Genomic DNA, 25215 nt, shown 5'->3' with positions numbered 1-25215 from the left:
TTGTCCTGGAGAATGAGGGGAAAATGGCTTAGAATTAGAGAAGTAGGCAGAATAATTGTTGCAGCAGTTCTAGTATTGGTAGCACATGTGCATGTTCAGCTTAAGCCTGATGGCCCATGCTGCTTTCCTCATTGCTTGCAATCAGTGGTACCAGTTACCGTGACACCAGCCTCAATGTCCGAGAATATCACAGTTGCTTTTTTCAAGACACGTCAGTGTACTTGTCTTCATCAGCTGTTTTGAAGTTACTAGGGTGTCTGCATGAGTATGTATTAGGTTTGCAGATGAAGTTGTGAATAGGAGGTAGTCAGGGTAAACATTGGTGCCTAATGTTTCTGCTCTAGTGCACTGGCCAGTGTGTTTCTGGATTTCTGATATAGACAGTGGCACTGTAAAATCTCAGCATGTGCTGATGGTTTATCCAGACACTTTTCAAGTGGGTGTTGGCTTGCTTATGGGAAGCTAACTTGCAGCCTTTTATACTCATATAAGGTTTCTCTCTCAGCCTTGTAGTGGGTTAGGCGTTTATACTAATTGTCTGTTTTAAAGGTGGAGAAAACTTTTGTTTAATAGTGCATTTCTTTGTGGCAGAGTCAAGGCCTTTGAAGGTTAAATTTCTTTGCCTCGCATAATGAAATAATATATTTTAGGAATACCAAAAGTGCTGTCTAGGTGATCTCTGTATCAAGCACATACAAACCCGGAATTAATACCACTGTTCAAAAGATGTGAATTGACATTAAATGAGGTGGATAAAGCTTAAGTATCATTGGATGCAAGGGGAGAAGCTCTAGTTAGTTCATCAAAGGTCTTGATAAAATCAGTGAGTAGGGAAGTAATGCAGAGCCCACTTAAAATGGTCGGGGGAAATAGTGCATGTAAGTGTATGGAAGGGTATTTCAGTCTTTGGCTTAAAGTACAGATGAGTAAAATATTTTGTGGTATTTATTCTTTAACTACTTTAAAAAGACTGGTCTTCCCTTTATTTTCTTGTAAATGTAACGTATCTATGTATGTTACTTTACAAAAAATGCATTTACCATGCAGTTCTAGGTGTATTTCCTTAAATACTTTTTTTGCGATTTTAATATTTTTTTTAAAGTAAGAATTTTAAAAACCATAATACATTATTTTCTACTTCCAGTTTCTGTTATTGGGATTCATAGAATTTTCTAGCAATGTTAAATCCATTATCTTTGCTTATTTAGTGAAGTCAGTGAAAATAAACAGGGGGCATAACATGTTTGAGCTAGTTGGTTTTGATTGTTTGACAGCTGTGTGGCCTAAGTTACAACAACATGACATTAGTTGCTTTTTAATATAACTAATCTCAGAAAGGAGGCAAGTCTTATTGGTTGTGTCAAAATATCATTTTTTTTAGGAATATCCAAGAGTAAAAATTGGTGTTTTCATTGAACAACCCACTCCTTTCCTACCTAAATTTTTAGACAGACTGTTGACTCTGGACTACCCAAAGGAGGCACTCAGTATCTTCATTCATAATAATGTAAGTATGATGTTACTATTGTGCAAAGCTTCAATTTTGGAAATTATGGTATGAATGAAAGTGTGTGAGGGAGTATATGGGTTCTATGTATGTGCATAGTTAAACTGCATAGGAAGAGATAATCTTTCAGCATTTAGAGTGCTGAAGTGGAAAAAATACATAAATTAAATGAAATTGTGGCAGTGCTTACTGAAGTCTATTTAAAGAAACTGCTTAGATTCTTTCTCTTTTACTAATGAAAAAGATTGTATTTTAAAGTTTATGCTTCAGGGGGAAGTACTGATTGACATAAAACAATAGAGTAAGAATAGAATAGTTGCAGTTGCAAGGGCCCTACAATGATCGTCTAGGCCAACTGCCTGACCACTTCAGGACTGACCAAAAGTTATGCCATGTTATTAATAACTATTATCCAATAGTTGACATTGGATTTGCTTTCCATCTTGTTGATACCCACTGGGTCCCATGGGGAAGACTGGTATGTCCAGGTATATTTTGAATGGCATTACAGATAAGTTGCTTTTTTGAATATTTTTTTTATGCTTTTTGCTAATTACCTAACGATCTGGTGTTGCTGATACTTCACCAGTGACTTCAGTATTGCTGTTTTCATGAGTGAGGTGACAGATGTGTGTAAGTCTTTTGGAAAAAACTGGGCTGGAAGAGAAATGGGAGGAAAATATATTTCTGCCCTTTTTCACTTGGTGTGCATTACTGTTGATATCATAGCACAAAAGGCCTGGGTAATAGAAGTAGAGCTTATCTTCAAAGTCTTTAGTGTGCTTTTTTTAAGGGGATGTTAAAGGTATAAACATGATATGCATGTAGGAATTGTAGGCTATGCTAGGTTTCATTGCTTCAGCCAGAAATCATGTGGTATTTGAAATGAATATAAAAGACTGATTAGCTTTTTTTTATGATAGGGAGTGGGAAACCCTACCCAATATTTTCATTATTCTAATATCAGCCACAATATGCAAAAGCTACAAATGAGGGCACTGGGTTGGAAGCATTGCATGCAGCTGAGATCTCTTAAATTAGAGGTAGGGTAATTAAAAATTAAAAAACCAATCACTGTTACAACGTTTTAAAGAAGCGATGACTGACTGTCCACCTGGGTACAGGTGACAGCTCCCTTTCTAAAGGCATTCTGGAGTTGCATAAAAAAACTCCTGTGTGCCACTGAGGTTGTAGAATGGGTTTTGAAGATCGTAAAATAAATATCCTGAAAAAACACTGCATAAGCAGCCTGTGAATCTTGCGTCATCGGTCTGGAGGTACAGCTTTGATTTATATTGCTGATGTGTTGGATTCTTTTGCTAAAATTTTGGACAGAAGAGCTTCATTTTAATGACAGATATACTGGAATATCTTCAAATACTGTTTGCCATCTGTTTGTTTAGGATAGAATACAATGTGTTCTTGGACACTATGTTTATGATTTCACAGCAACTTGTACTTTTCATTCACTATAAACAATGTTAACATGATTACAGGAGGTTTACCATGAAAAGCACATCAAGAAATTCTGGGAAAAAGCCAAGAACGTTATCAGAAATATAAAAATTGTTGGACCTGAAGAAAATCTGAGTCAAGCAGAAGCCCGGAACATGGGAATGTAAATTCTAATTTATAAATCTGTTATAATGATGCATAAACTAACATTTTTTTCATCTTATGTATATTATTTTGCATCTTAAACACTAACAACTTTACATCTTAAGATACAAAAGTGGGAGCTTTTGTGGTAGAACAAGATCTAGATATAAGAGATGAACTGTTGAGTATTTTGTGGTTTCTGTCAAAAAGCTGTTGGTCATTGTGAGAACATCTCTCTGGTTTGGACTACTTCGATAGTCTGTCATCTTGTCTTCTAATGAAGGCATAGACAATAGTAGACTACAAAGTAATAAAAGGTGTCAGCTTATTTTTGCATTATAGTCATCTCAAACATGGGTTGTATTAAAACATGATGAGCATAAATGGTAAAGTTTAAATATTTCTTTTAAAAAGAATGCTATTGAAATAAAATAGATGGTACAATACAACAAACTTTAATAAAAAGTATGGGCAAAAAATTATATGTAGCAGTAATGTGGAAGCAGGTGCAAATGTAGATAGAAATTCTAAGTGCAGTATATCTTCTAAATACGTATTTGTTTTTATTTTTTTATCCAAAATCTTCTCAAGCTAACTTATCACAGTGATTTCACAGAATAGAAGTACCTCTTGGATTGGATATGCATTTAACGGTTGCAGTTTTGTTGTCCTAGTCGCGCCCCCCCCCTTATTTTTTTTTTTTAATGACATTGCATTTAAGTAAAAATATTGTTAAAGCTTGACCTGGGCATACAGGTGATAGAATTATTTTTCTTCCTACGGTTCAAAGAGACAGGAATATCCTTTAGAAGTGCTCTAGCAGAAGTTTCTGCTTTCAGGGGAAAAAAAAAAAAAATAAAGGACTTGGAAAGGCAACTGACTTTATCTTATTCTTTGGTCTTGCTTTTTTTTTCTTTTTTTCTTTTTTTTCTCTTTTTTCCTTTTGTTCTTATTAGGGAATCCAAATCTTTACCTTTTAAACCTGGCACTTGCCAGGCCTAAGTCTGAACCTTGGAATATGTATCCTATGTCAGACCTTCCTGTCAAGGGGTCTCTTTAGTGGCAGCAGCACTGACTACTACCACAGAGTTGCTTGTGACTCTACCAGTATGTCCATCAGTCAGATTATGGAGTTTTACAGACCAGGATCCCACCAAGTCCTTGCTGTGGCCCTTGAGCAGGCTTCATTCTCATATAATTCTTCCACTCTCTTTTTTCCCAAATCTTCCATGAGTGTCAGAGCAGAGAAATTAATTTCAAAAGACCCTTTTCTTTCAGAGGTTAAGAGCATAGCATAGGCTGTTCATGGCATCAGCTGAAAGAATGAAGGTCTAGTCCTGAGTCTCCGTGGTGTTCTTGGAAATTTGTTTGAATGGGGTTTTGTTGTGCTGAAGCCACTGGGAAGCTGATATTTGGTCAAGGTCCAAGTCTCTCCCGTAGCCTTTCTAGGAAACATTACAGATGTCCAGTGTTAGTGTAAGCAGCCATTCACATGTTTATAAATAGTTCTTTCTTTATTTCCAATAGTCTTTAAAGCACATGTACCATGTTTGTAAACTTTTTGAAGTACTGTATGTTATGTGTAACTGAGGTGGAATTTCTGGAGTTGCCTTTTCCTTTTTGTTGTTATATAGACACTATAAGGCAGAATCTTTAGTGTAATGAATTTCTATACTGTTACTAAATCTCACCAAGATATCTTTAAACCTGTCATCTTTTGATAGAACCTACTGACTTATAATGTGACAGAGGTTTTGATATGATATATGGTCTTTGCTTGATCTGTGGATAAAAATTAGTAATTTAAATGTGTATTTGCACAAAATAATTTCAAATTCTGTTAGGCAAGGTAGGGAGATAATCATACTTGTGATATGTACCACTGGACACACTATGCTCTTATGTGTTATCCATTGTCTGGATATAATTTGACCCATGTTGCTCCTGCTTTGAAAGGCCTCTTTAATAAAGATTCTGTCCTAAAGAGATACATAGCGTATAGAGAAAATGTGAAGTATAATGCATGAGGAATGAGACCATGCCAAAATACTGAATCATCCAGAAAGTATGAGTGTTAGTAGTAGGATCTTTCATGTGAACAACGTAGATATAATTTGATGGCTCCTTTCAATTTGACTGAAGCACGTTCAGTTCATCTGCTGCTTCCTTTGCACTCCTGGTCTGCTTGGCTGCCCTTGTGGACATCACCAACTCCTCCTCAAAAAATCTAGCTCAGAAGTATGGGATGCTCATGGCAAAGGCAGTTACTATAAAAAATTATTTGCTTTCAGTTCTTCAGCTGGCTTCCAACATAATAACCTCATTTGTTTCTCACTAATACTGCAATGGGAATAACTTGAAAAGAGTCATTCTTCAAACCGGTTTAATGATTTGATTTACAGAGATTGATATATTCAGTCTTCTGATTAATTTTCTCTTGCCTCTATCTGCATTATTGACTGATAGTTTTGTTCCATCTGCCTCAAATGCTTGCTTTCTCTCTTTTTCCAAAGTAGCTGATTTTAGTATCTCTCTGTTAATTTGCAGTAGATTTAGAATTAATTTGGTCTCCTCACTTGCACATTTCACACAAGTCTATTTATCTGAAGCAGCAAAACAGGTTTCAATTAATACACAGAGAGAACTTAAGCATTGAAGGTCTGCTTTGTTTTCAGCAGAATACTTTTGAGAATATAATGCAGTTAGGTCAGTTTTCTCCTTACCTTCCTCCCCCCCCGTCCCGCCTCCTTTTTTTAGCTCAGTAAAAAGTGATGATAAATCACAGTGAGGTTCTAAGTAAATGAGACTCTCTTATGTCAATGTAAATGTGAGAAAATAACATTCTTTAATTTCACCCATAGCCATGCGGCAAACATTTTCTCATTCACATAATAACGAATAATTGAAGAATTTACTTTCTTGCTGCTTCTTGACATGGAAAGCCCTCTCTTGCACTTCTGAAAGTTGGATAGGTGTTAGAAAGGACTCAAAATTGTGCAGTCAGCAAAAACTTGTTACAGTTCCACAATATTGGCAAACAGCAGTGCATAGCTTTTGTTATTGTGGGCTGAAACAGAATAAAAAGGGAGGAAAATAAAGTAGAGTAAAGAGAAGGAAAGTTTAGCTGCATGTTGTCTGAATATTTTCTCTGCACGTACATCACTTGAAACCCTAAAATAGCATTTCCATGCCTTTTTTTTTTTTTTTTTTTCCCCTTTGTCTACAAGGAATATATTAGAGTTCTTATAGTTGGCTCTTTTTTTCTTTAAGAAAAAACTCATTTGTGGTTTTCCTTGTTTGGAGATGATATTTCAGCCAGCTGTTACATTCTCTGTCAAGCAATAACAGAAAGTGGGGAAATACGGGAATTTATCTCATTAACTTCTCAGGTTTTATTTATAAAAAGCTTATTTTCCGTAATCTTTTTCCCCCCAGTACTTACAGACTTCAGGGTTTCTTTTTGTTGTTGGTGGTGTTTTGTTTTTTTTTTTTTTTCCCCGCCCCCTCCCTCAACAATATTAGTGATAGAAGTAGTTAGGATTTTTCCTGAACTTTTTTTAAAATGTGATTTACCTCAACTTTTAGTGGCAATGTGTGCATTTTAATGAAAGTTTACATTGAATGCTTTTAAAAGTTTCAGGAAGAATAGTAGGGAGATCAGAATCAGTTGGAGAGTTCATTGACCTCCTTGTTGAATTTTGAGCTGAATTTGGGGTCTCCTGTGTGTTTCTTGAAAGAGGATATTAAGTCATTGTCTCTGACCTCCCATTTGGTATTGAAAAACAAAGACATGGACACAGTAGGACTCCCTTTCAGTCCTTCGAGTAGGGCAAGTATCTTGACTGTGGCTGAAGGAAGAGCAGGGATTAAATCTGTGTCTCCCAGATGTCAAGTGATTTCTGTTGAAGACCTGGATTTTCTGGAGCTGCTTCTGAACACTTGAGCAGTTTTGGGTTTCAGCCTCAGAGGGAGGAGGAACATTTTGGACTTTGAGCGTTGCAGAAGAACAACTTTCCCACCCATATCTGATTTCAGTAGCTTCCAGGTGTAGCAACTGTGGTAACAATACTTAAGCCTGAGATGCAAAACTAAACGTTAGTGCTTTATCTGTTTTGTGGCTATATTTATTTGTTTTTGGTGTTAGTTGATAAGAGTTTCTTTATGCTGTTGTGGCTAACTGGAGAGATGCAAAACGTAACCCAAAATGGCAGGCAATGTCACCCAGTCTTTCAGTGAGCGTTGCAGACTTGTATCTGGGACACCTCTTCTTTCAGAGGTCTGTCAAATGGTGTAAGTGCTCTCCCTTTGGGCTCACAGTCCACATTTAGAATTGTATTTCCAAACTGTGAGGGGCATAAAAATTATTACATTGATTAATTGCAAATTCAAACTGTGTCTAAAAAATAAATAAATGTCAGTGACTCAGTGGTAAAGAAATCGGGTAGACCATATGTCTTACTGCTATAAAAAACTAGCCCCTTGGAATATCTCAGTGGAAAGTTTGATGAAGAGCAGTGACACTTTCCCTTTTCAGATGAGGTCACTGTTCCAGATGGGCTCACTGTTTGTAAGCAAAGTTAAACATTGCTCTGATTGCAAAATACTTGAAATACTGCTCTGCTGAGCTTCACTTCACACTTCCAACAAAAAATCTGCTAAATTTTTGTTAATCACTACACTGAAATGGCTTTAAATTTATGTACAAAAATGTAGCTCTCTTTTCAACATTTGGTCTTAGTTTATAAGCAGGTGGAGTGTAAAGCAAGTAGATTAAATGTTTTACCCATTGAATTTAGATTAGGAAGTATATTACTATACATATAAGTATTGCTAGAAGGCACTTTCCACTTGTTCCTTGCTGTGGCCTGGATATACATAATAAATAGTTTCACATATAATGTCGGATTTCTACATCTGGAGAGGTTAGCATATACTGTAAGAAGGTAATACTTTAAAGCATGAGAATATCCAGGATTACTTTTATTTCCTTGGGAAAGCTACTTGGCAACATTGAAACCCCAAAGAGAAGATGCATGAATTTCTTAAGAGTAGGCTCGCTTTATTAATTTTGACAGAAACTTTTACAATTCTTTTTCTGTATACCTGAAACCTGAAATGTTTTGTGGAGATTTTTGTTAGCGACGTTGAAGTGCAAAGGCAAAACTTATACTTCACATTTGACATGGTGACTTTTATGTGGAAATGCAAGGAGAATTATGCTTTAAACATGAAGTTTTGCCATCTGGTGATCCAGTCTTCAATGCCCTATAGATAGAAATAGGGCAAAAAAACTAGTCAAAGTACTGTCACAATAGTAGCCTTGATTTTTGGCATTTTTATATCTGTATATACACACATATACTAAATACATATAAGTGCATATATTTAATATTCTTGGTTACAGAGGTTGAAGTTAGAGGTTTCACATTGTAGGTGATTTGTACTAGCTGAATTTCTAGACTGTTTAAGGCAGTAATGCTTTCAAAGAGTTCTCAATAGATCATTGAATGAGTGTGTGTGACTTAGACCAAAACTTTTAATTTAGTATTTTGTGTTTTGGATTACTATGTGAATGAAGAAAAGAAGGATTTTCAACACTAAACACATTGGATCAGTTTTAATAGAATTCTCTGGCTCTGGATTTAAAGGGGGGAGAAAAAAAAAGAAAAAAAAAAAAATGTGAAGGGCCATATGTTTTGAAATTATGTAATCAATTTTCCAGTCATGTTTGCCTACAACTAAATATAAATCTGTTCCATTTGTTTTTTCACATTTTCATAATTAAATACACTAAGTTAATTCATATTTTTGTTAGCAGAAAAAGGTTTAGCTGTTTTTAGGGAGGTGCTGGCCAGTGTTGTGGCTGGAACCCTGGACTGGCACTGAGCCTGTTGGTGTCTCAGGTTTAGTTTCCTCATTAGTAGAATGAGGATAAAGGAGCTGAATGTTTTCGGAAGAAATTTAACATCTAATGTCAAGTGCAATATAAAAGTCAAGTTACTATTAATAATTGTAATTATGCTAATGATAAAGCTACATGTGAATTGCATTCAGTAGTTGTAAAGCTTTGAACAGAATAGGCTAGTAATGGAAAATGCCATAAAGACTTAATTGCTGGACTGTGTTATGGCCAAAATAAAACCTGCTGCTTTCAATTGGGGCAATTATGTGAGAAAGTGCTGATTAAGGAATTGCTATCATAAAAACATGTATACATAAGATAGAAAACTGTCAGTGAAGGCGATGTCAGTGAAGGTGATGTCAGCGAAGGCAAAACCAGAAACTGACCAAAGATTTAAATTATGGGTGTGTGTCCAAACATGGTGACTTCAGCAGTAGTGGGAAGACCATTTCTGTCATTTTGGTATTTTAAAAATTTGCCTCAAATCATTACTACATCTTTAGTGGTCAAGTTTGAAGAGGAAGGATTGCTTAGATTTATGGAATAAAAAAAGCTCTACCTTCTACTGTGATCCCAACAAAGTCATACCTCTGAAGTCCTTTGAGCAGAAGAAAGTTTGAATGAAAAGACTCAAAAGGTATTGATAAGTAGTAATCCTTACGGGAGACAGACTAAATGCTGACTGAGGTGCTGTGTTAGGTAGTGGAGGGGAACGGAGGAGGAGTAGGCAGGAAGCCATGCCAGCAGTTGCCTTGGCTTGTATGTAGCCTGTCACATCCACCATTTATCAGGTTTTCTGAAGCAACAGAGATCTTTTCCATCGCAGAAAATAGTCACAAACAATCAAATCAAGTGGAACTCAAACTAAAGCAGTGTTTATAGACATTTTAATGCAAGAAAGTAAAATAATTTTAATGTTTCAAGCTGTTATGATGGAATTAATGCGAGTGCTGTCAGTAATAGTGGGGAAAATAGACAAAATCAATAACACCACCTGCATTATAGAAAGCTACTGCTGTAGTATGACTTGAGGAAATTGTTCCACTTTCTGTAAAACTATACTTGATTTACTATAATCTCCTACTATTCTGTTGGCATAGGAAAACTGAATTCACTATACTGGATCTTGGCCTAGCAAGTATACACTGCCAGAAACAGACAAATGCAGTCTGTGTATCTTCCTTTTATATTTATAATAGAATGTCTCTTCTGCTTGGTGGAAGCCTTCTCTTGAAGGTGTGGTTATCTATGCAAATAATTTATTCTCCTGAGATCAAAATCACAACTGATAGAAATAGTGTATGGGACAAATTCAATTCCTTTTTCTAATTTCCATTCACTGCCTGTTCAATTGTTTTACATCTCTCTTTACCAACTGTGTTATTCCTGTAAGTCACAAAAAGACTAAGAAAAGGTCTTTAAATATATATTTCTTAATACTTTTTGTCTTATACTCTCCATAAGGTTTCAATTACTGTTCAGATCAGCAGATCACATCTGTAGCATCTTTGCCCAAAGATGGTATTACAGCCACATGCAGTTACTTACTAGAGAAGCTTACTTAATAAGCTCATACTTCACTATTAAGTGACTGTACTGATATCCAGCTGTATAAATCAGTGGCTTGATTTCCACTGCCATCCCCCCAACTCCCTTGTATTCCATTAGGATAGCGCATAGTAGCTCTTACGGTGCTTGGTAAAGGTTAGAGATCACTTAGTTTATTAAAAGAAAAATATAAGGCTTCTTATCCATGTTTTTAAATCTTCTTTTAGTTTATCATAGTACTGTAATCTAAAGACACCTTTCTTTTATAGTACTACACTGCAGAGGACCTTTAATGCAATGTGTGAGCAGAGCACTTGGTTGTGGTTTGGGTTTTTTGAGGGTTTTTTTTGTTGTTTGTGAATCTTTTATGGACATGCATGAGTTAACCATTCCTTTTTGTCTTTTTAGGGACCTTTGTCGCCAGGATAAAGCATGTGAATATTACTTCAGCATAGATGCAGATGTTGTGCTGACAAACCCAAAAACTTTAAGAATACTGATAGAACAGAACAGGTGTAGTATATCTCTTGATTTTATAGAATTTCCTCTAGCTTGGAAGGATTCTTTGGGGCCCATCTCTGAAGAGAATGGTATGGTGTAAGCAGGTTTTATGAAATGAATTAAGATTTCCCTGACTAATGATTTCAAAGTTGGTCATGCACAAAATGTTAAAAAAAACCAACCTCAAAGAACAACAAAAAAACCCCAAAACAAAACCAAACAAAAACTCCCTAGAGTTTACTACTCTGGTATTGCACTAGTATTACTTTCTTTTTAAATCATAGGTGCAATAAAATAGTGGAAAGGTATTGGAGATGGAGCAGCTGTAATGACCAGTTTCTCCTTGTATTAGTATGATCTCTTAAGTTATACAAAGTTGTGACTTTATCAGCAGCAGCTTTCAGCAGACTGGGCCCACTGTGAATGCTGTGCACTTCACTCCTGTCAATTTGTAAATTCCCATGTTAGGTAGGTAGTGTTTCCTTGTTCATAACAAATCTGGGAATCTCAGGTGTATCACAGAAAGATAAATTATCAATGTCTAGTTTGACCTACTAGTGAGAAGGGATGGAGCTTAAGTAAAGATGTGGCTGCCAGTCCTTTGCATTATATTCCTTGTAACAGTGTTGTAGAAAGGGGCTAAAAGCCAAGTACACTAGGTGGAAGAAACAGAAGCTTTGCAAAATATATCTGCCATTAGGCACCCTCTGAAACAAAGTGCCATTTTATTCTTTTTATTCTGGTCAACTTAGATTTCCCCTTTTGACTCTATTAAATTTTGGGTAAGCCAAGTCTCACTGTGTTTTATTTTTATTTTCATGTCTTTGACTTTGTGATGCTTTTTCTCATTATGCTATGGGCAGTATTTTTTTGCTTGACTGAAAATCAAGCCACCTCTGATTTATAGGAATCTTTGCTTCTGTTATGCTAATGTTGTTTCTGGGCAGTGGGTGCTTGGATGCTGTTTCTTCCAGCTTAAGTTCAGAATTGCCGTTCCAAAATTTGAGAGTCATTGGTGTTTTAACTATGCTATACTCCAAACTGTGTAAAGCTGGTATATTTTGACATATAGTCTATGTATAACAGTTCGTGGTTTTTTTGTTCGATATGTTACTCCACAGAAAGATAATTGCTCCACTTGTAACTCGTCATGGGAAGCTTTGGTCCAATTTCTGGGGTGCTTTGAGCCCAGATGGCTATTATGCTCGATCAGAAGATTATGTTGATATTGTCCAAGGGAACAGAGTGTAAGTAATTGTAAGCTAATTTTTAAAGTCAAGGCACCCGGTATGGTTATTAGCAACATATTCTTACATTTTCATGCAATATGGTATTATTCCTGAAGAGCTTAGGTTAGTTATATTGTGTAGCTTTTTCTATTTCACAGAAATGCATTTGTTTTCCCACTCACAGCTTCAGTAAAAAAGCAAAGTGTTTAACGCAATGATCTGGTATTAGTAATGGACATAGTCATTACCAGTACCTGTCTGATAGTTTCTGGTTACTCTAGCAGTGCATAATACAGAAAATGGCAAGACAAACAAATAGCAAACCCAAAACTGTATCCCAGGAACCTCAGTCAAAAGAAGTGATTGTTGCATTCATCAAATGACTTCTTCATCTCTTTGGGACAAATGTTTTATCAGCTGAACAGCTATAATTTCTTCATGTGTTTCTTCCTGTATATTATGTCAGATATATCTTAAGCAGCTCTTGAGAAATACTTTCGTCACAGCTTTTTGGGTTTGTCCTTCCCCTAAATGAATGTGGTGTAAGTTGTTCCAAGCTTGACTCTTCCATGCAATGATGACTTTTCATTGCCATGGAAGAGCAAAAAGGTCTGAAACAGATTGACTGCTTGGATAGGACTGGCTTGTTTTCAGTCGCACTGAAAGATGTGCTCGTGGCAGTGGGAGGGAGGAAATCTGCGGAGCGAGCATTGTGACAGCAATGCTTTTTTGTTGATATTGGCCCAGCTCACATAAATACATGGCCTGCTGTGGTCCTTGGGTATTTGTGTGAAGAGGTCAGACCAGCTGTGTGAAGCCTCAGTGAAGTCTTTAAACTCATTTAAAAATCTGTTTTAGAATTACTTTCTCCATCTGGTAGTGTAGAATAATATTATAAAAGAGTTTGACTGATTGCCTTAACTATGGAAACATGAAGTACATTTGTAGTTAAAACTCTTCAGAGAATTTGACTTTTCTATTTTTTATAAAAATACTTCATAAAAGTTGAATTACTGCCTACGCCTACATTTGAGATGTCCACAATGTCCAGCTGTAGTTTTTCAAATGTCTTGGGAACCTTTCACCTTCATGTCCTTGAAACTTACTTAGCCTTGTCAGCAAATACAGAGACCCTGATGTGATAGAATAGGCAACAAATTAGTTTTCATAGCTTTAAACTATTTGCATTTGGTTTTTTTGGTTTGGTTTTTTTTTTGTCTTTTTTTTTTGTTGTTTGTTTGTTTGTTTTTTACAGAGGAGTATGGAATATTCCTTATATGGCTAATATATACTTAATTAAGGGACAAACTCTCAGATCAGAGATGAAGGAAAAGAACTACTTTATGCGTGATAAGTTGGATCCTGATATGGCTCTCTGCAGGAACGCCAGGGAAATGGTAAGGTGTATCTATAGCAGCTTGCTTTTAAATACACATAGACTTCTGTGTCCTGCTACACTTGACTGCTTCACTTGATTGATCTTGGATGTTATATTTTTACTTTAATTCAAGATACTGGCCAATTTTTGTGACATAGAACACTTTAGGGGTACTTCTTTAAATTTCTGAGAACAGAGGTTTTTGCAAGGCCAGTGCCCTGGTGCACTGACTGCATGATGGTTTTTACTTAAATTCACTGAAAATTCCTGTTGAGGTTAAAACACCTTCCTCATTGGCGCAACCTCAGCAGATGAAAGAGGGCTCAACTTCTCTGCTGTGTATGACTTCAAAATTATCAATGCATTTAGAGCATCTCTATTATGCACGTTTTTATACAGTGTGAAACTTCTAGTGGACTAAGTTGGAATATTTTGCAATTTTGTATTTAAGTAGATACATATTTAAACTAATGATGGGCAGTGTTGATATAAAAAGCCTAAGAGATTTATGAAATGGTAGGAATCTTCTTAGGGAGCATGAATTACTCATTAATTTCTCCAGATAGATTAAAACTGTATCAGAAATTTGTTACTTGCATTAAGCTGTAAGTAATGAGAGAGAACTTATTTGTACTGTAAAATTATGAATATGTAAATCCACATTTCTACTGATATTTACACTAGTTTCAGCACAGAAACAAATAAGACCTAAACCAGACCTATTTCCAGACACTATAGCATTGAAAAATAATTTTGCTGAATTGAACAAGAAAAGTTGGCAAGTATTAATTTTTTTTTATTCCCTCATAACAAGGCATGATCTCCTTTGTTTGTTATGATTCTTCAGAACATCCCCATCCAATTCTGTTGTATTCAAACCTTCTCAGCATCAGTTATTGCAAACCTGTGCTTCCCATGCGCTCATTAAACTAATCTGACTGGCTCATCAGAAAATTGCTTTCTCTTTTCCTCTTTCTCAGTCTGTGCTGTACAATGGTCTGGTACATGCTTGTTTTTGTATTGCAGCAGATAAGAAGGGGCTGGTGGAGACAGCTTTGACATGTGTATTATGAGCTTTGCTTGGAGATGCATGTTGTCTGTAAAGGCGTATCAGCTTTTGATCAAAGGCTGCCATTTCCCTAATGTAACTGTGGAAACCTAATAGTAGTTGGAAAAAGAGAAAGAGATTATGTATCAGAAAACTGATGTGATGATTCTCCTTCATTTTAGACTTTACAAAGGGAAAAAGACTCCCCTTCTTCGGAAACATTCCATATGCTCAGACCCCCAAAGGTGTTGCTTTATTTTTTTTTTTTATTCATTAGTTACTATTACGTGCAGTATTATTCTACCACAGGAAGATACTTCTCCTCTGTCCACTTACTGTAACGAAATACTGCTCTAGCTTTCTCTTCAGTCTTCTAAGGTTCAAGTTTTTGCCAGGGAGAGGTTCTTCACAACCAGCTCAAAGCATCTTAGAGAGGCTCGTTGTTTCTTCAGGGGGTTTCTCGGTGCTTCTGAGGTCAAGGTGTGCTGAAGCTGTGCTTCCGTAGCTAAAATTGATTCAGCAGCCCTAGGAAGGGACTAAAGCTCAAATCGCTAGCAGGTCTGCCAGGACCCCTCAGTGACTACGCAGGGCAGTTGTGAAATTGGTGTCACTTTAAGCTGTTTTTCTTGATCCAGACCCTCCTTATTCTCCCTGCTGCAGCTATTTCATGATTTGGTAAGTGCCCAAAACTGGGCATGTGTTTAACATAATCATTATCTTTCTAACAGTTTAACTCTTTTTCAGACAAAAACGTAGACAGAAATACCAAAGTATCCAAATGGTAATGTCTTCATCTGCTGCAAATCCAAAAGTCACAAACACTTCAGAAATGAAGTTTTAGTCTGAAAAACAGTAAACTAAAAAAAACCCCACAGAACCTAAGTCTCTTTTAAAAAAGACTATTTTCTGCTACTATTTCTAATCAAGAGAGTTTTGTTAATATCTTCTGTTAATAGCTTGATAATAAAGCTGTATGTTACCACACTTGATATCTTGCACATATTCTGCAATGTTTGCGTAGGTGAACATACTGCAAAGTGCTCAGCTGTTTTGTATCCTGATCTGAATATTCTTATATGCTGTATTTGCCAATATCTTTTTATTTCAGGCCAATTCACCATAAGGATCATGTAGTGAATACTCTGAAATAAGTTTCTTGTTCTGACTTCCATTAGCCCTTTTATTATTAGCTTATTCTTTCAGTTTTTAATCAGAAACTAAACCCTAGATGTTGGTTTTCTTGTATGAGTATTTTCAGTTTGAGAACAGATGCTTCCAGTGTGTCTGCTTAGGTTTTCTGGAAGACAAATCAACCAATCACTTCTCTCTTTTTTTCCTTTCTATAACTGTATGGGGGTTTATGTTATGAACAATACATGTTTTGGTTTAATGTGTTTAGAAAATAAATTCAACCAAATGCTTGTAAACAAGAAATTATGAACACTAGTTGGTGATTCGAATCAACCGTTTGAAAAGTAAAGATGCTAAATGAACAGTATGTGTATAATATGTATGTACAAGTGTGTGATATATTTTGTGAAAGTGCAGGCATAAACAGACTTTTTAAAAACATTTTTGCTAAGATGGACAGTTTTGCTAATGACATTTTCTCTACTTGGTATAGGGTGTTTTCATGTACATTACCAACAGACATGAATTTGGAAGACTTATTTCTACAGCCAATTACAATACCTCCCACTACAACAATGACCTCTGGCAGATATTTGAAAATCCTGTGGTATGCATCTGATTATTGATTATTATTTTATTCGAAAAATTGTGAAGTTTGTTTATAAAGGACTTGGGATTTAAAGACTTTGCATGGAGAACATTTGTTTATTATGCACTAAATACTGGTTGTGTACTAAAAGGTGTTCTCTACCACCCATTTAAGCAAATGACAATATATCATATCAACAAGCCAACTGATGACCAGAGTAAGAAGTTGGAGATATGGCCCTGATGTAACAGGTTTCATGATTTTTGGCATGATGAGAACCAGTTCATTTATGGGTATAAGAAATTGTTTAATTGTTTCCAATGCTTTGAGTAGATCAAATGAATAGAATATAAATTATTGTTTGTCACTTATAAATTCATTTGTTCTGTTTTAATGTCTTAAAATCATGTTTTTTAGGACTGGAAGGAAACCTATATAAATCCCAACTACTCAAAGATCTTCACTGATAATATAGTAGAACAGGTGGGTATAAGTAGTTTTCTTAAAACTTGTGGGACCGACTGATAATAAATTTGCATACAGTAACTATTTCCATGCAAATGCTGTTTTGGTCTCTGACTGAATAGCTCTTTGATGTTTTGGGTCAGAACTGAATTTTTGTCATTTTGAAACTAGATGAGAGGAGTCAAAAAAATAATTGCTAGATTGCTCAGAATAATGTAGTTGTCCAAGTAATTGCCTTCTCCAGAATACAGATGTATTTAACTTATTTATTTGAACTAGCTAGTAACACTGGCAGAAGGCCAAACAGAATTTCTCTAGCAGATTTCTGTATTTTCTGGTATCTAGTAAAGGCAAGCTTATCTAGACACTTTCCTTCTGGTGTGCCTTTCCCTATGGATTCCTAAGGTCTGACAACCATGAATCCAAGGTAAAGCCTTTTGCTGGATGCAAAGAGGTCTTTTTTGTTTGGGTTTTTTTGGTTTTGGGGGCGGGGGGGTTGTTGTATGGGGGTTTTTTTGTGTTTTTTTTTTGGTGGGTGTTTTTTTTGTTGTATGTTGGTTTTTTGGTGGTTTTTGTTTTTTTTTTGTCTGCCTGGTGGCTTGCTTTCATGCAACTGATCTGGACAGAGCACTTCTAAGATGGTAATTGTTGTACCAGTGTTGGATGATCAGTTCTGTGACAGTTAGGGACAGTGATAATGAACTTCGCTTCCTTAAGAATCTGGGATAAATTGTTTTTGTGTTTAAAACAATGTTAAGTTTTAAACTGGTTTTCTTAATAGCTTGTAATGTAGAAGATCAGGGTTGTTATTTAGGGCAACCAGGGCACCGAATGTGTGGGTACACTGATGTGGTTGTTAATGCTGTGTCATGGCTTACAAGGTAGCTCGTAGTTTTTGCTTCATTCTGTGAGAATGTGCTTGTGGATCAAGACAAAACTTAATTATTTAACTGTATCTGAATTATGGCTCAGATGAGAACAACTGATTTTTAGTGACCAAGAAAAGTGAAGATGTCCTTTCTTAGCAGTTGAAAATAAAAGATAGCTTAACTCCACTGAAAGTGATGTAGTTTTTTAAATTTTTTTTTTTTGCTTTCATAGCCATGTCCAGATGTGTTTTGGTTTCCCATATTTTCTGACACTGCCTGTGATGAATTGGTCGAAGAAATGGAACATTTTGGACAATGGTCTGGTGGAAAACACCAAGTAAGTGTCAGCCTATATAAACATGAACTTAATGAGTGAGTACCTTTATAATAATAAGTCACAGTGTACTGCAACAAACATTTCAACAATTGCTGATGACCTGAGAAATCTGCTTCGTGGTATAAAATGCTTAGTTTAGTCTACCATGTAGCTTGTTCAGTAGATTTAGAGATATTCCTCAATTAACTTGTGGTGGGTGGGCCCTGGCTGGATGCCAGGTGCCCACCAAAGCTGCTCTATCACTCCCCCCTCAGCTGGACAAAGGAGAGGAAATATAACAAAAGGCTCCTGGATTGAGATAAGGACAGGGAGAGATCACTCACTAACTACTGTCATGGGCAAAACAGACTCAACTTGGAGAAATTAGTTTAACTTATTACCAACCAAATCATAGTGGATAATAAGAAATAAAACCAAATCTTAAAACACCTTCCCCCCACCCCTCCCTTCTTCCCGGGCTTAACTTTACTCCTGATTTTCTCTACCTCCTCCCCACCAGTGCCACAGGGGGATGGGGAATGGGGGTTGGGGTCAGTTCATCACACATTGTCTCTGTCGCTCCTTCCTCCTCAGGGGCAGGACTCCTCACACTCTTCCCCTGCTCCCACAGGAGACAGTCCTCCACAAACTTCTCCACTGTGGGTCCTTCCCACAGTCTGCAGTTCTTCACGAACTGCTCCAGCATGGGTCCCTTCCACAGGCTGCAGTCCTTCAGGAGCGCACAGCTCCAGGGTGGGTCCCCCGTGGGGTCACAAGTCCTGCCAGCAAACCTGCTCCAGCGTCGGCTCCTCTCTCCATGGGGCCGCAGGTCCTGCCAGGAGCCTGCTCCAGCGCGGGCTTCCCACAGGGTCACAGCCTCCTTTGGGCATCCCCCTGCTCCGGCGTGGGGTCCTCCGTGGGCTGCAGGTGGATATCTGCTCCACCGTGGACCTTCATGGGCTGCAGGGGGACAGCCTGCCTCACCATGGTCTTCCCCACGGGCTGCAGGGGAATCTCTGCTCCGGCACCTGGAGCGCCTCCTCCCCCTCCTTCTTCACTGACCTTGGTGTCTGCAGGGTTGTTTCTCTTATATGTTCTCACTCCTCTCTCTGGCTGCCATTGTGCAGTTGTTTTTTTTCTCCCCTTCTTAAATCTGTTATCCTAGAGGTGCTGCCACCATTGCTGATGGACTTGGCCTTGGCCAGCGGCAGGACCATCTTGGAGCTGGCTGGCATTGGCTCTGTCGGACATGGGGGAAGCTTCCAGCAGCTCCTCACAGAAGCCACCCCTGTAGTTCCCCCGCTACCAAAACCTTGCCAAGCAAATCCAACACAGACCTTGGACTAGCAAATTCAGACACTAACAGTGGTGCGTGGAGTTGCTGTAGTAGTTATCCGACAGTTATCCAGGGCTGATCTTGGATTGCTGTTGATAACTTCAGAGAAGTTTTACTCATTTACCTCTTAAGTAGTAATTTGTCAGACTTGTCCCTCTATAGCAGTTGCTCACAAATCTTATGAGCTTTTGTGTTTGCAGAAAGTTCAAGGTACTCATTAACTACTGCTAAAATCGGAGGAATGTTTGTCATATTCACAAACGTGGTACCTCGGAAAAGAGATAAATTACAGTCATTATTTTACTGCAGGGAGGAGCCTTCAGAAAGGTGTTTGTTTTTCTTTTTTTTAACATACTTTTATCTTCAAGTTATTTCAACATTTATCACCATGTCAAGTTGAGGGATGTACTCTCTTGATCTGATATAACTTCAGTTGCATCTACATCTCAATAAATAAAACCATTACCCCAGTAAGCCCTTATTTATAGGCAACACAGCCAAATATTGACTCACCTTTTAAAAAATTTCCAATTTTTGCTCATTGATAGCTCAGCATTTTTTTTTCCACAGCAGTTAGCTGTGAAATTCCTGTACGGCAAGCTCATGTATGCCCACTAAAGCATTGCTTTGTTGCAGTTTTGTGATTCTGCAGACTTCAGATAAATATTTGTAGAAGTGCCAGAAACATTTCATGTCCATATTTCAAGGCTATTTATGGTGTTTTCCTTAGGACAGCCGTATTTCTGGAGGTTATGAAAATGTCCCAACTGATGATATTCATATGAAGCAAATCGGACTGGATAATGAATGGCTGCATTTCATAAGAGAGTTCATTGCCCCAGTAACGCTAAAAGTGTTTGCTGGCTATTATACTAAGGTATGGGTTTAAAACTTCTGCAGATAATTACTGCATGGCATGACTAATTCTAAGTATTTTATTGAATATACCCTATTTGGTTTGGCTGGGGAGTTTATACATGATGTAGCAGTAGTTATAGATGAATGTTGTTGAGTTGTTAACTCAGCTTTAAGCACAAAAAACCCCAAGAACCCTATGTGTGACTTGGAAGTTCACATGTGGAAGTCTGACTGTATATTTTGTTTCAGGGGTATGCTTTATTGAATTTTGTTGTAAAATATAGCCCAGACAGACAACGGTCACTCAGACCTCATCATGACTCCTCTACATTCACAATCAACATTGCTCTTAACAAAGTAGGAGAGGACTTTCAAGTAAGTTGACAATTTACTGACTTAAAAAATGTTGTCGTTTGAGTGTCAAATGTAATCTCCGAACTAGAGCCCAAATGGATATACTTAAACACCATGTTGAAAAGATGTGTGTCATAAATTGAGCTATATTATTCATTGGTATTTTTGACAAGTACTAAATCTGCTCAATTGCAGGATCCAGAACTGTTGATGCAGTCAGGCTGAATTGGTCAAAATGGTTTCAGATGGTGGAGGAGAAGGGGTTTAAAGAAAAACTTTGGAGATGTTAGCCGTTTAATTTTTAACATTTCTGAAATGCTTCATTTCTGGACAGTGAAAACCAATTTTTCGAAATACTGTAAATAGTCCTAAGTTGACTCAAATGGTTTCTTTTTTTTACAACTTTTTTAATGATTCTTTTTTAGATCAGCCACAGAATGAAAATTTTCAACTGTTGTTCCTGGTTTTTTTTTTTCCTGAGATAAATTATTTTCTACTCTGATTTTGATTCAAATAAAACAGTCCCCAGAGTATGGAGATAGGCAGGGCAGTGGCAGTAATATCCAGCTTTGACTAGTAGAGAAACTTAACCTGTTACATTTATAAACCTGTATTATTCACAGTCCTACTTAACACAATGTGTTTGTCAAACTTACTATTTTAGAAAACACACCTTCAGTTTGAAAGCAACAGCGCGATTAATTTATTTAAGACTTGTTTAAATGCTATCCTGAATAGGGATGCAGTCCTGGAACAAGGCCTGTGAACATGATTTGCTTCTTTCTGGTATCATTTACAGTAAAGTTATTGACGGTGTGTTTGTCAGAGTTGCTGCTTGAATGACTTGTTATCCAGGGAATGCTAAAGCAAAGCAAGCGCAAATCTTTAACTGCAAAAGCATGTCTGTTATGTATTGCTCTGAAGATGGGTGTCATTTAAATAACCTTGTTAGTAGGGATAGTAAAAAAAAAAAAAAAAAAAAAAATTGTTAACAGCCTATTAATAATAGCAAAATATTTTAAGTTGTGAATAAATAAAAAGGAACTTACTCTATTAAAACACAAGGTAAATGTTTGGGGGTTTGTTTTGTTTGTGTTTTTACTACAGGGAGGTGGATGTAAATTTCTTAGGTACAACTGCTCCATTGAGTCTCCCAGGAAAGGATGGAGTTTCATGCACCCAGGAAGACTTACTCATTTACATGAAGGACTTCCTATCTTGAATGGCACAAGATACATTGCAGTATCATTTATTGATCCTTAATTTTCTTTCTCCCCCCCCCCCCCCCCCCCTTCAGCAGCAGTGTTTGATTCTTTACATAAACATTTATTTATAGATTTCTTTTGGAAGATGGTGATAAAAGAAACTTTAAGTTACTGTTCCTAGACAGCAAAGTTACTTTGGGCTAAAAGAATGAAAGAAAGAAAATGTTCTGAAATTGTTGAAGATTTCTCAATATCTGCTCTGAGCCTTGAGTCACAAAGTAAACATGTCCTGCTTGTTTTTCCATTCTGCTGTCTTAAAGAGTAGGTAAGGAGGGAAAATGGAAAAGCATTTTGTAATGAATCAGTTCCTTTGTTGAGAAAAACCCAAACAACCCTAGATAGAAAATTATCTGAAAAATTTATTGTGGTTTTCATTCAGTAAAGTGACACAGCTAAAGTTTTTGTGGTGTGTATATTTGGTACCAACCAATTAAAAACCACAGCATAAAAACAAAATGAAGTGAATCTTGTATACAGTTGTTGGGGATAAGAAATAATTCTGTATGCTGGTATATACCGAAGGGAAAACATCTCAGTAGCCTGTTTTCTTAATTCATTTTCAATGCTGAAATGTACACCTTTAGAAGAAAAAACAAATTAAATGTAGAGATGGAGCAAGGGTTAAATAATTTAGCTAAGAAAAAGTGGTTTATCATTTGTTTTGAGAACTCATCCTGTTGAAAACTTAATTTTCTTCACCAAGTGACCTTCATTTAAAATGAGTTATTTTTCCAAATGTGTAATTGCACCGAATTGATACTGGAAATTTGATGTTTATTTTCAGAACGCTGGTAAATTTTAATAATAGGATGTTTTATAAAGACAATTTTCTACTCTTACTTAAAATTACTTGAATTTTTTATCAGGAAAATGAAATGGTGGCAGTCTCTCTTTTACAGCTAAGGGTCTTAACTTGCTGTTTATTTTAAAGAAATCAGTTTAAAATATTCCTACTGTATTTACTGTTTGTAATTTAAAGAAACTTGAAGCTAACTATCTCAAAGTCTACCGTGCCAAAATGCACAACGTGTTGGAAAAACTTGTGAAAAATAAAGGGTAATTTTAAATTAATGTAACAGCTTTTACTTGACTGTATTAGGTAGTTTCTTTGCATGTTTCCGTTGTTCTTACAGAAATTATATTTACTGATGAATATTTTTAAAGGAACTGTAGATATGTTTAGATTGGAAGTTTCTCCAAGTGTCAGTTTTTGGCTTATTTACTCTGTTACTATTGAAATTATTTCTTATATGAGTTGGTGCCTGTGTACCAAACATTGCATTACACTTTCAGAACAACCCCAGCAGGATGGATGTTTCTTGTTTTCTGTACCAACCTTCCTTTTTTTTATACAGAGGCTTTTCGATGATCTAAGCAGTAGTTCACTTTTTACATGCTAATATTTGAAGATGCTTTCTATCACATTCCCTAAACAGAAGCTTTATTTGGAGCTGAAAAGATTGGGAGAGGACATCAAAGATTATTCTTCTACTGAAAACAAGCCTGTCTGCTTATTTTCGTGTTCTCCTGTTTTGAGGAATGGGTTGTAACTGTACTTAGTTATGCTGAAGCAAATACACAAAAATGTGGTAACTTGAATTATGTACTAAAATGGGCTGGCTTGAAAAGGAATGGCTTTTCACAGGAAGTTCTTTGCTTTCTTTTAATTTCTCTTTACACTGTCAACTTTTCTGTATTTCAGGCTAGTATTTGGAGATTGATATCCCTTGACTTTGTTTCCAGACATGGAACACCTCTGTCTTAGTGAGTGTCTCTCTCTCGCCTGTGCTTAGGCAAACTTTACAGATAAGAAAACCTCCAGGCCTTCAGAATGAAAGCAGCCTTTGTTGATCACCTTTTCTGAGCATTTGCCTGTGGCCTCTTAGGCTAACTCAGAACAGAATAATATTTTTACCACTGGATCAGTTACAGACAGTTTACTGTTATGAGGACCTTTCTTGTAAAAAAACCCACAAAAATACAATCCTGTAACACACAGGGGAAGTTCTTTTGCAGAATTTTTTTTTTTCCAAGACTTGTATTTTAATTATGTATTTTGTAATTCTCAGTCACATTTGATTTTTTTAATGTATATTTTTTCCTTCAACAAATATATGAGGGCTTTACTTAATGTTAATTTTCTATGTTTGCAACTATAAATGCACTCTGTCATGTAGTGACACGTAATGCTACGTTTACTGTGCTGCACATTTATTGGAAGGGAAAATGTGTTCACCATGCTCACGTTGCTAAGATTCTCTCTTGTTTTTTCTTTTAATGAAGTATTTGCAAAGGCTGACAACTGCCTTTCAGGTGGACGGCAACGTGTGTGGAAGCGTCCTCATTAACTTCTTAGGAACGGACAGATATCAGAAAAAAGTTTGTTCTTAACAGTTCACCTGAATTAGTTCTGAAAGCTTTGCTGTACTGTTAGCTTGTGAGTATATGAGCTCACACAGGCTAAACAGAATTGTCACTGTTAGGAGATTAATTTTCATTAGTTCTTTTAAAAGCACTTAAAGACTCTTGTGTCTCCTAACAAAGTTTGTTTTGGGGCATAGAATATATATGCATCAGCAGGAAAGCAGTAACCTAAGTTCCAGCAGTGTATGAGAAACCTTGGGAGTATGGGGACATAAAGGTGCTCTGCAACAGATGAGACATTGTAAAGTATTTGATTTGTTCTGCTTTCATCTAGCTTTATTTTTCACTGCTAAGTACTTGAGGAGACTGTGGTGTGGGTAAGAGATGAGAGAGCAGTAAATGGGCAAGAGATTTCTTAATATTTTTAACCATAAGGAGATTGAGTATAACTTGGGTTTATTTCATATTCATGAACTATTCCAACTCTACTCCTAAAAAATGTTCAGGACATTTGGTAGTATATGACACATTTAATCTTTAACATCACTGTGCAACAAGTAATTCCAATATGTATTTGCCACTTCATTCTTTTTCCCAAAGGACTACTGTTCCACTCTTACTGTGAGCTGATAGGAATAAGGCTATGACAAGCCCCAAAAGAAGATAGATTTTCAGTGAGGTGCTAATAATGAAATCTATTTGATTATGCATTTTTCTCCTCTAATGGCTTTCCCCCCACATATACTGTATTCATGGAATAAATGTTAATTCAACGCAGGGCTTCCACAACAGCTTCTCTTTTGCAGCATGTAAGAAATAAGGAGACAAAGACATTTAAAGACACAGAAGAGTCTAGAAAGGACCTTTATAATTCCTTCCTCCCATGTGTATGTACTAGTTTTGCTTTTGTTTTTCTGCTTGAAAGAATTTGTTCAGATTTTTCTTTTCAGCTACTG

At 36.6% G+C, this 25215-nt stretch overlaps 1 protein-coding gene across 4 annotated transcripts in view; it reads left to right on the top strand.

The window, feature by feature from the left end:
- Positions 1-22966, top strand: part of PLOD2 (procollagen-lysine,2-oxoglutarate 5-dioxygenase 2) — a 76447-nt gene extending 53481 nt beyond the window's left edge. For 3 of the 4 annotated variants that reach the window (XM_052805046.1, XM_052805045.1, XM_052805043.1), the window contains exons 9-20: positions 1382-1507; positions 3004-3125; positions 10965-11069; positions 12179-12304; positions 13542-13683; positions 14895-14957; positions 16337-16450; positions 16850-16915; positions 17999-18103; positions 20149-20295; positions 20526-20651; positions 21738-22966. In XM_052805046.1, coding sequence (XP_052661006.1) covers positions 1382-1507; positions 3004-3125; positions 10965-11069; positions 12179-12304; positions 13542-13683; positions 14895-14957; positions 16337-16450; positions 16850-16915; positions 17999-18103; positions 20149-20295; positions 20526-20651; positions 21738-21893 — 1398 coding nt within the window. In that variant the 3' untranslated portion in view covers positions 21894-22966. The remainder of the gene's footprint in view (positions 1-1381; positions 1508-3003; positions 3126-10964; positions 11070-12178; positions 12305-13541; positions 13684-14894; positions 14958-16336; positions 16451-16849; positions 16916-17998; positions 18104-20148; positions 20296-20525; positions 20652-21737) is intronic. The other variant, XM_052805044.1, reaches the window with a different exon arrangement.
- The last annotated feature ends 2249 nt before the right edge of the window (positions 22967-25215 follow it).

This window comes from Harpia harpyja, chromosome 12, assembly GCF_026419915.1.
Source record: "Harpia harpyja isolate bHarHar1 chromosome 12, bHarHar1 primary haplotype, whole genome shotgun sequence".
Taxonomy (NCBI): domain Eukaryota; kingdom Metazoa; phylum Chordata; class Aves; order Accipitriformes; family Accipitridae; genus Harpia; species Harpia harpyja.
The sequence above is the reverse complement of the archived record's forward strand: the minus strand, read 5'-3'. Positions and strand labels throughout refer to the sequence as shown.